The 12,960-nt window shown below is 40.8% G+C and overlaps 1 protein-coding gene across 1 annotated transcript in view; it reads left to right on the top strand.

Annotated features, from left to right (window-relative positions):
• The window catches only part of LOC126088413 (multiple epidermal growth factor-like domains protein 8), a 333,556-nt gene that overhangs the window by 113,200 nt on the left and 207,396 nt on the right, over window positions 1-12,960 (top strand). Inside the window, exon 10 of the mRNA XM_049906553.1 lies at window positions 4,258-4,565. Coding sequence (XP_049762510.1) covers window positions 4,258-4,565 — 308 coding nt within the window. The remainder of the gene's footprint in view (window positions 1-4,257; window positions 4,566-12,960) is intronic.

Here is a 12,960-nt window from a genome sequence, read left to right as displayed (position 1 = left end):
TGTATCTTCCACAGGGATATGATCCTTGTGGCAAGGGGTTGGCATTGGGAGTGGCATAGGGATGGACTAAGTTGTTGTGGAGGTTGGGTGGGCGATGGAACCCCACTGTAGGAGGGGTGGAGAGTATCTCGGGTAGGATGTCCCTCATTTCAGGCCACGATGATAGGTAATCAAAGCCCTGGCAGAGGGTGTGGTTCAGTTGTTCCAGTCTGTGGTGGTACTGGGTGACAAAGGAGACACTCCTTTGTGGCTGGTTTTTAGGGGTGGTGGGAGGAGTGGGGTTGTGAGGGGAAATGACAGGGGAGGTTTGTTTGTGACTGGGTCTTGGAGGATAGTGCTTATTGTGAAGGCCTTGGTGAGACCTTCAGCATACTGAGCAATGGAGCTTTTGTCACTGCAGATATGCTGTCTCCAAGTGGGTGGGCTGTATGGGAGAGATTTTTTGGTGTGAAAGGGATGGCAGCTGTTAAAATGCAGGTACTGTAGGTGGTTGGTGGGTTTAACGTGGACAGAGCTGTGGATGGAGCCATCAGAGTGTAGGAGGTCAGCATTTAGGAATGTGGCATGCTGGGTTGAGGAGGACCACATGAAGCGGACGACAGAGAACATGTCGAGGTTGTGAAGGAACGAAAATAGGGTGTCTTGGCCCTGGGGCCAGATCATGAAGATATCATCAATGAACCTGAACCAGGCTAGGGATTTCATGTTTTGGGAGGCTAGGAAGGTCCCCTCTACATGGCCCATAAAAAGGTTGGCATAGGAGGATGGCATGCGGGTGCCCATGACTGTGCCGCAGATTTGTTTATACACCTTCCCTTCAAATAAGAAGTAGTTTTAGGTTAGGATATGGAGGTGGCGTCAACAGTGATGAGTAGGAATCCAATAGGTAAAAGGGGGAGGGGGAGGAGGGGGGGTTGGTGGAGAGTTTGTGAAGGAAGCGGTTGGTGTCTTTCACATGGGAGTCTAGATTTAGGGCACTTAATGCTATTGAAAGCCATCTTTTCCAATGTCCTTGAGATCCCAAACCCACTACCTCATTCACCTTATTAACTTAATCCTAACCCACAACTACTCCTCATTTGAAAGGAAGGTATATAGACAAATCCTTGGCACAGCCATGGACATCCGTATTTCACCCTCCTATGCCAACCTTTTTATGGGCCATCTAGAGGAGACCTTCCTTACTTCCTGAAGCATGAAACCCCTAGTCTGGTTCAGGTTCATTGATGATATCTTCATGGTCTGAACCCGGGGCCCGGACACCCTATCTTCGTTCTTTCACAACTTCAACACCTTCTCTCTTGTCCACTTCATGTGGTCCTTCTTAACATTGCCTCCTCCTATATGATGGCGCCATCCCCACCTCTGTCCACATTAAAATCACCAACCACCAACAGTATCTGCATTTTGACAGCAGTCACCCCTTACACTACCAAAATTCCCTCCCATATAGCAGACCACCCTGTGTTACAACGTGCTACTGAACATAACACACTTGATTTCAATTGCTGCTGCATTATCTGAACTATCTGGATCCTTCCCTCCATCACCAGCTTTTCTGAACTGCGCAAATGGGAGTTATACTTACAACATGTTCTCTGCTCCCATAATTATCCTGGCCTCAACCTACAATAACATACTGTCCCCACACCCTCCACCCAACAGTTTCTACCCCCCCCCCCCCCCCCAATGTCCTAACATCTCCTCCCCATTCTTGTCTCTCACCCTGTTTGTTTTCAGCCCTCTGCCAATGCATCCACCCATCTTTCCCCATTCCTCTCATTTTTTGTTCCTTTTTTTCACACCTCCCTGCCCCCATGTCCTCCTGACACCGTGTCTGTTGGAGCCTAGTGCCTGCACACTCCACCAGACAGTGCTCATCTCTCTCTTCACCCATACACTACTATCCCTTCCCCTTTCCTATTCCCTTTCCCCTCCTCCTTTCCCTTTCCCCTCCCCTTTCCCTTTCTCTTTCTCTTCCCCTTCCTCTCCCTCTCCAGATTACTGCATTCTGGCCCGAGTTGCTGTAGTTGGCAGTCGCGTGTGTGTGAGGTGTGCTTGCTTGTGTGTGTGTGTGTGTGTGTGTGTGTGTGTGTGTGTGTCTTTTAATCACGCCTACCTGAAACTTGATGTGTCTTCTTTATGGTAAGTAGCAATCTGTTTTTCCTATTTTGTTGATATTCCTACCTTGAGTTTCCATTGTTTGATTTAAGCTCTTCATTGACCTTGTAAGCAACACCTCCAGTCATTTGTAAGTGTTATGATGTAAGTCACACCATTTGCTTTGGGGTTCCAACAACACTTGCCCCAGCGATCAAATTCTCCATAATCTCTTCTGAACAGAGCTAAATGATGGGTTTCGGCATAATCTCATCTGAACAGAGCTAAATGATGGGTTTCAGCTTTGCCACAGGGTTGTCCTCAACCATTAACCTCTCCTTCTGTTGGCCTACTAACACAAGTATTCTAGAGTGGAAGGTACATACTGATATGCACTCAAATGACCACATCCCTTACTGGATAATTACCAGACAGAAGAGAACCTGAAATAAAGCTACTAGAATGGATGTTCAGCAAAGCAATCTGGACGCTGTGTAGCCATTTATCATCCAGGAATGGGTGGTTTATATTACAAGTGAATAACCCACCATGCAACTGAGACATCCATACCAAAGGCGTCAAAATGGGCAATGTGCCCATGGGTGAAAGCAATGAATGCCTCATTGCAATTAGGGACAGGCAAATAGCATAGCGAAGGTTGAAGGCTAGGCTAGACAATTGAGGGAGAACTTAGCAGCCATATGGGATCCAAAGAAAAAAAACCTGGTAAACAATTAAAGAGAACAGATGAAGATAAAGGTCATGGCAAGAGTTTCTCAATTCCATTCATCTTTCCATGCCAACCATAAGAATATTGGAGATGATGCGGAAGGACTCTGGTAAAGGCAGGTAAACCTCTGTATCTGCCATAATAAATGATTGGGATTATTTGAACTTCTGCTGCAAAGATGCTGTGACTTACCAAACGAGAAAGTGCTGGTAGATAGACACAATAAAAAACACACAAACACACACACTGCCTGTGTCTGTATATGTGCGGATGGATATGTGTGTGTGCGTGCGCGAGTGTATACCTGTCCTTTTTTTTCCCCCTAAGGTAAGACTTACCGCTCCCGGGACTGGAATGACTCCTTACCCTCTCCCTTAAAACCCACATCCTTTCGTCTTTCCCTCTCCTTCCCTCTTTCCTGATGAGGCAACAGTTTGTTGCGAAAGCTTGAATTTTGTGTGTATGTTTGTGTTCGTTTGTGTGTCTGTCGACCTGCCAGCACTTTCATTTGGTAAGTCACATCATCTTTGTTTTTAGGTATATTTTTCCTTCATGGAATGTTTCCTTCTATTATAACCATATCATTAATTTGAACCCAACAGGTAAGTCTTTCCGCTCCCGGCACTGGAATGACTCCTTACCCTCTCCCTTAAAACCCACATCCTTTCGTCTTTCCCTCTCCTTCCCTCTTTCCTGATGAGGCAACAGTTTGTTGCGAAAGCTTGAATTTTGTGTGTATGTTTGTGTTCGTTTGTGTGTCTGTCGACCTGCCAGTACTTTCATTTGGTAAGTCACATCATCTTTGTTTTTAGGTATATATATATATATATATATATATATATATATATATTATATATATATATAGAGGGAAACATTCCATGTGGGAAAAGTATATCTAAAAACAAAGATGATGTGACTTATCAAACGAAAGCGCTGGCATGTCGATAGACACACAAACATACACGCAAAATTCAAGCTTTCGCAACCAACGATTGCTTCATCAGGAAAGAGGGAAGGAGAGGGAAAGACGAAAGGATGTTGGTTTTAAGGGAGAGGTTAAGGAGTCATTCCAGTCCCGGGAGTGGAAAGACTTACCTTAGGGGGAAAAAAAAGGACAGGTATACACTCGCGCACGCACACACACACATCCATCCGCACATATACAGACACAGGCAGTGTGTGTGTTTGTGTGTTTTTTATTGTGTCTATCTACCAGCACTTTCTCGTTTGGTAAGTCACAGCATCTTTGTTTTATATATTATTATTTGTTTTATAATGCTTAGACACTGTGTTGAGCAGTGTTGGCATTGCTTATTGCCTCATTAGGGGCGGAGTGGGGGGGGGGGGGGGGGGGGGGGCATATGTACATCTGCAGTTTTTTCAAATTGATGAAAATTACTCGTAATTTAAATTTCATTGTGTTGCAGACATCGAAGTTTCATGGAATGCACAGCAAATCCAGAATGTGGTTGGTGTTCAGCAGATGAAGTGTGCTATGGTCGAACAATTGGAATAAACTGCACAACAAATCTACAAACAACTCGTTGTCCTGGGATATGTCCAGCTTTGGGAGACTGTCATTCTTGCTTGATACATGGAACAATGACAAATCCAAGTGATCAGATACCAAATAATCAGTATTCATCTGCTGCACCAGTATCGTCCGTTGCCTCTAAGTTAAATCTTGGTCAGTGTACTTGGTGTGTCCAGAATGCTCGCTGTCACCACAAAGACGGTAAGGACATCAGGAAATCTGAGTGCTGCGCATCTACTAACCATTCTTTTTTATGAGTGCGATGCTAAGTTAGTTCTGTATCGTATGCAGTTCTTTTTTAATTTTTTTTTATATTAGTGATCTGTTTAATTTGATCATTACAACTAATGGCTATAAGATACTTTCACAATTTGCTTAAATCTTTTGGGGGTGGCATGATTATTCACATTCCTTTCTAAATTTCACTTATAATAAATAATGTGGATGTTGTTCCAACTAAGAAGTACTGTCCTTTCCTAACAGAAAATAAAAGAAAAGAAGAAACATATTGCAATGCCAATTTGGATAAAATGCCTTGTCTAAATAGTAGAGTAAGGGGTTTCTTTGTTTTGCAGTTAGATTTTACAATAATGTTCCTTTTAAATAAAGACTTATGATTAGATATTGCCTTTTTTCTGGGTTGCTTGAACTTATGAGAAATTTCTCTTAACTAACTGGCAGCAGAGGCAAAGTTAGAGGATTTGTTTCTGTCTATGTATGATAGTAGTTTCAGTTTTTGGGTTTGTGTGTTATAGATATTGTACAACAATCTTGAATGAATCTTAAGAAGCACGTTTTTAGTTTCATCTCCCTCATTCCTCTGGTCTTGCTCTTAGTGCAACTGATGTTATTAGATGTGATTTTATTTGCCCTGTTCTTCAGTTCTTGCTGTTGGTACCACTTCTGCTACCGAGCGAGGTGGCACAGTGGTTAGCACACTGGACTCACATTCGGGAGGACGACGGTTCAATCCCGTGTCCGGCCATCCTGATGTAGGTTTTCTGTGATTTCCCTAAATCACTTTAAGCAAATGCTGGGATGGTTCCTTTGACAGGGCATGGCCGACTTCCTTCCCTATTCCGATAAGACCGATGGCCTTGCTGTTTGGTCTCTTCGCCCCAAATCAACCCAACCCAACCCACCGCAGTGGTTAGCACACTGGACTCGCATTCGGGAGGACGACGGTTCAATCCCGTCTCCGGCCATCCTGATTTAGGTTTTCCGTGATTTTCCTAAATCGCTTCAGGCAAATGCTGGGATGGTTCCTTTGAAAGGGCACGGCCGATTTCCTTCCCCATCCTTCCCTCACCCGAGCTTGCGCTCCGTCTCTAATGACCTCGTTGTCGACGGGACGTTAAACACTAATCTCCTCCTCCTCCTCCCAACCCACTTCTGCTATTAGAATGGGTATATCACGTGTGTTGCAACTGGTCCAGTTAAATTGTCTCCATCAGGCTGATTATCCCTCATAGCTCTTATTCTATCTCTGGATCTCTCATTTAGAAGGTATAAAAATCATTTCAGACAGGTTGTGCTGTGTTGCTTTCGGAATCAGATAGCCTTGACTCAGATCTTAAATTGATGGAAAGTACCTTTAGTAATAACATTAAATTCAGCTGTTGATCCTTTACTACACTGTGGATAGCAAAAAAATAAATGGAGTTAGTTATTTTTGGTGTAATTGGCCACCAGACTGTGTGCGAAAATCTCACTGCTGCCACGGTGCAGAATGATAGACTGTGAAGTTTCTAGCTAACCCTAACGATAAAAACATTGAAGCCAATTTGGGACACCAATTCCTAAAAAATTAATAGATATATAAATAAAATATTTCCCCAAGGACCTGCTCTGCTGGCTTGACAAGATAGTGTGTTCACTGCTCTTGCTGTAAAAAGGAGTAGCAAAATCTCAGTAGTGTATCATCGCCATAAATTTAAAGTATGGCAGTAAATCTCATAGTACTGAGAACAGAGCTATGCATATGATCCACGGGCACCATATTACGATGCTTATACCTACTTTCCTTACTTATAAAACTTTCCTGCCTGCCCTGGTTTTAGTTACGTTTAGTTCAGTTATCAAAATAATGCAATCATTTACATATTGTTCCAACAAAAAGGGGTATTGTGGAACTCGGGATACAAAACAGCAAACTTTACAGATACTTTTGGAATAAATGAAAAATTGGTCTCGAGCCCAATTGGACACTGTTCACTAATAAAGTAAAATTGCCATCGGAAATGAGTAAGGAATAATTTGAATATGTGAGGCAACAGAAGTCTACACATACTTCTGCAGTAACAAAACACATCATGAAATAATAGTGAGAAAGAATTTCAGTTATTAATACTCCTGTCATTAAACACAGTGAAATGAATCTGGAATAAATAAATCTCGCACTGACTAACTGGAGGCTGTCTACTGTTATGCTAAATAGTTGTGTAACCTCACAGTAGCCTTTACTCACCTTTGCTAACTTGGTAATTGGCAATGCAACATGAAAGGAAACTTGGTCAATTGACTTTAGAACTAATTAAATAAAAGAACTATCACAGAATATCAGCACAATTGCAATGACCAAATACGAACCAGGCCAACACACAAAACAGCATCACAAGTTTATGCGAAATTAGCAAGCATGAATAATTGTTTTCTTTTAAATAAAATATTTAGCTTGAAGTGATAGGAATTAATTTACTTTCAGGTAATTGAATTTACTTTCGTTATGCAAGAATAACTATGGCTCTAAACCATAATTATCTCAACAGTGAAGTTACTGAGGCACCTTAAAAATAGTTTTACTTTTGTTTTCAAAATTATTAAAAATATAGAAATGAACAGGCTTTGAAATTAATTTTTATATACCGGGTGATCAAAAAGTCAGTATAAATTTGAAAACTTAATTAACCACGGAATAAGGTAGATAGAGAGGTAAAAATTGACACACATGCTTGGAATGACATGGTGTTTTATTAGAACCATAAAGAATTACTAGACTCATGAAAGATCTCTTGCGTGCGTCATTTGGTGATGCTCGTGAGCTCAGAGCTCAGTCCGTGCGATTATTGGCTTTGGGGTTACCTGGAGACGCAAGTGTATCGTGATCAACCGACATCTCTAGGGATGTTGAAAGACAACATCCGACCCCAGTGCCTCACCATAACTCCAGACATGCTTTACAGTGCTGTTCACAACATTATTCGTCGACTACAGCTATTGTTGAGGAATGATGGTGGACATATTGAGCATTTCCTGTAAAGAACATCATCTTTTTCTGTGTCTTACTTTGTTATGCTAATTATTGCTATTCTGATCAGATGAAGCGCCATCTGTCGGACGTTTTGTGAACTTTTGTATTTTTGTGGTTCTAATAAAACCCCATGTCATTCCAAGCATGTGTGTCAGTTTGTACCTTTCTATCTACATTATTCTGTGATTTATTCAGTTTTCAAATTTATACTGACTTTTTGATCACCCGGTATTTCTTTCTTTTCAAATAAATGACACACAGATAGTTTCAATAACAGGAATGGACATCGGACCTACTTGATAAGAATGACTGTATCCATCATCAGCAACTGTCGTTGTATATAACAAAATAATAAGCAACCAATTACTTTAAAGAAATTTAATTTCTTTACCTGTTTAGAGCACTTAGTGCCCTTTTTCATAGTGGTTGTGTAGACTCTATGAACCACATGACCACGACATTTTGCTGTATGCATCTTTTGACACAAATAATGCAATAGCCTTCCGAAGAAGGGCACTTAGTACTTGAAACTGGTAAAGAAATCAAATCTCTTTTGTGCAACACGTTGCTTACTATTTCATTAAAATAATGACTTGACATATTATTATGTTAAAGTTTATAAGTTGTGCTGTAATTATTATTAAAACTAAAAGCTCACCAGCATCACTGGATAATGCCGTTACAGTTATAACAAACAAGAACTAAGTGGAACAGTCTTATGGTCATTCATTGTTGAAGAGATGAAGCCATAGCTGTTGTTGACAATGCTGCAGTAGCTCCAGACAAAATTTGTGAGTACAGATTCACTTAGCAATGTCCATTGGCAGAGCAGGATCTTGACGTGAATGGAGCTGCGTTTTCATTTGCCCCCACTCGTCAATTGCTATTGTGTCACTAATTAAAATGTCTCTTCATGTAGACTTAGCACCCAACTCACATGTCCGATCACATCAGAGTCTGCAGCCAAGTGCTCGTGCAGCATGAGCATTCTGACGTCACTCCACTCGCATTCCGAGACCCTACTACACAATGTGTTTTTACTCTTTGATATGTGTCCATAACATTTCCGTAAGCAGCATTGATGCAGAATAAATTACTGTTATGTATATTATTACCTACACAGGTCAGTAAACATTCTTTACACGTACAAATATCTTTAAGGTGTACAAGAAAATCAAAATAAAATATAACTCAATGTGTCACCTCGATGATGAGTAGCAGTAGATCATTTTCATAAAGTGTTAAAGTTATAGAGTACTTATGCATGAATTTATAGATATTATTTCTGTAGGCATTACTAGCTAGTTGCTGACACGGCATCTACGGCCATTTGTGCTTTAATGAGGTTTTAATACATACAGGCTGTCTCAGGGAGAGTGGTCAATATTTGAGATATGACAGGAACACTTATTTGAAGAAAAAACTTTAGATGGTCATATGACTTATTCTGACTGGTTTTTGAGATAGAACACATTTAATGTACTTTTGTTTTTGGGCTAGTAGCACAAAGGTTTGTCTCTTACCGTCTTTCTACCATTGAACTAGCCTTTTGAATGCTCAGTTGTCCAAGGCGTCTTGTGAAAGAAGTATAGTGAGGGATTTGGGAGTGTATCAAAGAGAAACACCAGTTAACTGTATTGGTACACACACCGATTAAAACGCCACACATGTAGATTAAAGAGGTATTTGCAGATATGGTGCACATTTACTACTTCTGCAATGGCAGTGCTCCTGCTGCTGTCGAATAATACTGTTGGCACTTCCCAACCCACTGAATTCCTCATCATAGAGTGTTTACTGGAGTTTTAAGCACATTGTGTAAAAAAGGTTTTCTTCCACATTCCCATTTTTCTTTTGAAACTGGAAGTCAACAACCTTTATGACAACAGCAACACATTGATGAAACGGTGCAGCATAGACCTATTATCAGCATATGGCAACTTTCTGAATGTATCAATGTCACAGGATCACGCGTATGGCGAACACATTTTATGTGGAAAACGTGGAACCATTTCACACAAATAGTGGCTTAAGTCTCCACATTGATGACCATGTCACACGACTTGCATTTTGTCAGTGGTTAAATGACATTAATATTATTCGCTAATGAAGCTACATTTACACAGAATGGAATCAATAACACACGTAATAATAATTAATGGTCGCTTGAATATACGCACGCCATATGCTAAACCAATTTCCAATTAGGTTTTTTAATCAGTGCTCCAATCACTTTGGTTTGACTCGATCAGTAACATGTTGGTAAGTACAATCATTTTAGAAGGTTGAATGATGGGACAAAATTACTTGCGTTATGTGGAAAACTCGTTTGTTGAGCACCCCGTAATCGCTGGATAGGTTGTGGTAGTGCAATTACATGACCACCAAAAACTACTAGAGCTAGATCTTTCACCCAACACGTAAACAAAAACAATTTTTTTATGTTTTGGGTGAAGTCTGTGGTGTACGAATGAAAAGTGAGTAAACGATATGAACTGTTTGGTTGCATCATGGATACAGCTGCCCTCATTAGGTACTGTGCAAAGGCACATGTACTAGTAAAACAAGGTATTCTTCCAGATGATCAGAAATGCACTGAAGGTAAAAGTGGCTATGTATCATCCCGCCCTTAAGCACTTTGCTATTCAGATTTTGTCCGGTGCAGTCCCCAACAATCAGTTTTTTTTTTTTTTTTCCATCCTGTCCGGTAAGTCTCCCCTGACTTGGGGTTCTGGGTGACTTTTCCAATTTCTCTGCATTTCCTGAACCTCATTAGTCCTTTTCCTTCATTACTTTTCCTCCTCCTTCAACCCTTCTGCCAGAAGAAGGAACCACTTGCTCTGAGAGCTTGCAAATTTAATTGTCTTTATATGTGTGTTCTCCTGCTGTCGCTTGGTGAGTAATTGTTTGTCTGTCCAATTACATTATATTTTTTAAGGTGATTGTGGGATATTTGAACATTCATTGTGAACTGTTCAACAGCTGTAATGTGATGTTTAAGATAATGCTTACAAAGGAAACTCCTCATTGCACCCCCTCAGATTTAGTGGTGAGATGAGCCAGTGGATAATTCTTCAAAAACTGAGAAGGGCACTGATGACCCCTCAGTTGAGTGCCCCACAAAACAAAGATCGTCATCATCATCATCATCAAAAGCTGAGAACAGATCAAGCATGAAAACAAAGAGAAGGCATACTGAACTGTGAAAAAAGAAGCAGAATAGAAACAGTGAATGGTCCAAGATCAAGATGTGCAAACATCGAGCGAATATAAATAGCCACGGTGTTGTGGTTATGTGATCACAATGTTGGGACTGCGAACAGGAAGATTTGTGTTCAAATCTCATGCTGCCGCCCCCACCCCCTCCCACCCCTGATTCAACTTTTTTTTTTTTGTAAGTTATTATGAGCTGCCCATCTGGTCTCTGATGTGTCTGTTCGCTGTATTCAGATTTGTGTCTATGTCATTGTGTAATGTCTGTTTGCGACAGTGAGTTGGAGGGAAGGGCCCCCATACGTATATAAATCTCATTTTTTCTGCACAAGTATCACATCTTATTACTCTTTTGTTCCATTTAGAAGTTTTGACTCTGGGATTCCTTTATTGTATTATAGTTCACACCCATTTATTTGTTGTTTTCATTTCTGTGAGAGGTCTGTGCGGCATCTAGCTTGCTCTCACTATTCATTACACTCACTTGCAATGGTAATATATTCTTACCACATGACTCATATTCTATAATCAATGTATAGTATGACAGTTGCCTTGACTACAATAGTTCATAATTTTGTGTGTGTGTGTGTGTGTGTGTGTGTGTGTGTGTGTGTGTGTGTGTGTGTGTGTGTGAGGGACAGGGGAGGGGGCCACGGATGAGATTTGAAAAAGGATCTTCCGCTTTGCAGTCCAACGCTGTGACCATGTGACCACAAACCACAATGCCAGGATACGTGCAATTCACTCGATGTTGCACAACTTGAGCTTGGATCATTCACTGTTTCTATTTTGCTCCTTTTTCCACAATTCAGTACTACTTCTTCCTGTTTTCATGCTCGGTGTGTGTTCAGTTTTTGATGGGCTATCCACTAAGTCATTTTACAACAAAATCTAAGGGGGTACGATGGGGAATTTCCCTTGTGAGACGTGAAGTGTTAAAAATACTTATTTTTCAATTGATACTTTGTGAAACATTGTCGAAATGCTTACTAACTGTTGCGCATATGTGTGTGTATAGACCTGATGATGTATTGAATAATACCATGAATAACAATGTACATTGAATGTCTTCTATTTCAGAAACCATTCTGAATAGGGTGTGTATCCATATGAAGTTTGTTGCCTCAAATGATTGTTCCTTTCATGTCCCTGAATATTGACCATTCCTCCTGGGACACGCTGTATAGCATATGAACACCTTACAATTATTTTAAATTCAATATGGAATAAACACCTTCAATTATATACATTTTTCACATTGTGTGTGCCATGCTACATCCAACAGCAACAGTGTACACTACATTTTCGTGAAATGGTGATGTGTCCTCATACAGAATCTGGCCACAATTAACAAAAAGTTATCTTCATATCATAGGTAAAGAAAGAAAGAACAATTAAATGTAGTAATTATTAAGTTTAATAATGATTTGAATCTAGAATTTATTTTCTTGTGTACTATTTTTGTTTCCTGGTATTATTTAAAACATTAAAGACATTAAGGCCAGGAGGATTACAGGAGTGATGGATAGTTAAGGATGTGTTGTAAGGATAACTCTCATCTACATAGTTAAGAAGAGATGATTATGGAGGGAGGGATACAGATGGCACTGATTGTGAAGCAGCCTTTGAACTCAAGCATGTTATGCTCAGTGACTTGTTGTGCCACTGGTGGGTCAACTTTTATTTGTGGCCACAGTTTGGTGGACAGCTGGCTGGTGACCACGCCCACATAAAACGCTGTGCAGTGATTGGAGCACAGCTGGTGTATGACGTGGCTGCTTTCACATGTCGACCTGCCTGTGATTGGATAGGATAAGCCTGTGACAGGTGTGGAGTAGGATGTGCTGGTTGGGTAGATTGGACAGGCCTTGCACCTGTGTCTTCCACAGGGCTAGGACACCTGTGCCAAGGGGTTGGGAGAGAGTGTGGCACAGGGATGGACCAAGATTATGTGCAGGTTGGGTGGGTGACAGAATACTGCTTTAATTGGGCTTGGAAGCCTCTTCAGTAGGATGTCCCACATTGCCAGGCTTGATGATAGATAATCAAATCCCTGACAAGGGATATGAATCAGTTGCCCTCATCCAAGGTGATATTGGATGACAGAGGGAGCATTGCTTTGTATCTAATTAT

Source organism: Schistocerca cancellata, chromosome 6, assembly GCF_023864275.1.
Source record: "Schistocerca cancellata isolate TAMUIC-IGC-003103 chromosome 6, iqSchCanc2.1, whole genome shotgun sequence".
Taxonomy (NCBI): domain Eukaryota; kingdom Metazoa; phylum Arthropoda; class Insecta; order Orthoptera; family Acrididae; genus Schistocerca; species Schistocerca cancellata.
The sequence above is the reverse complement of the archived record's forward strand: the minus strand, read 5'-3'. Positions and strand labels throughout refer to the sequence as shown.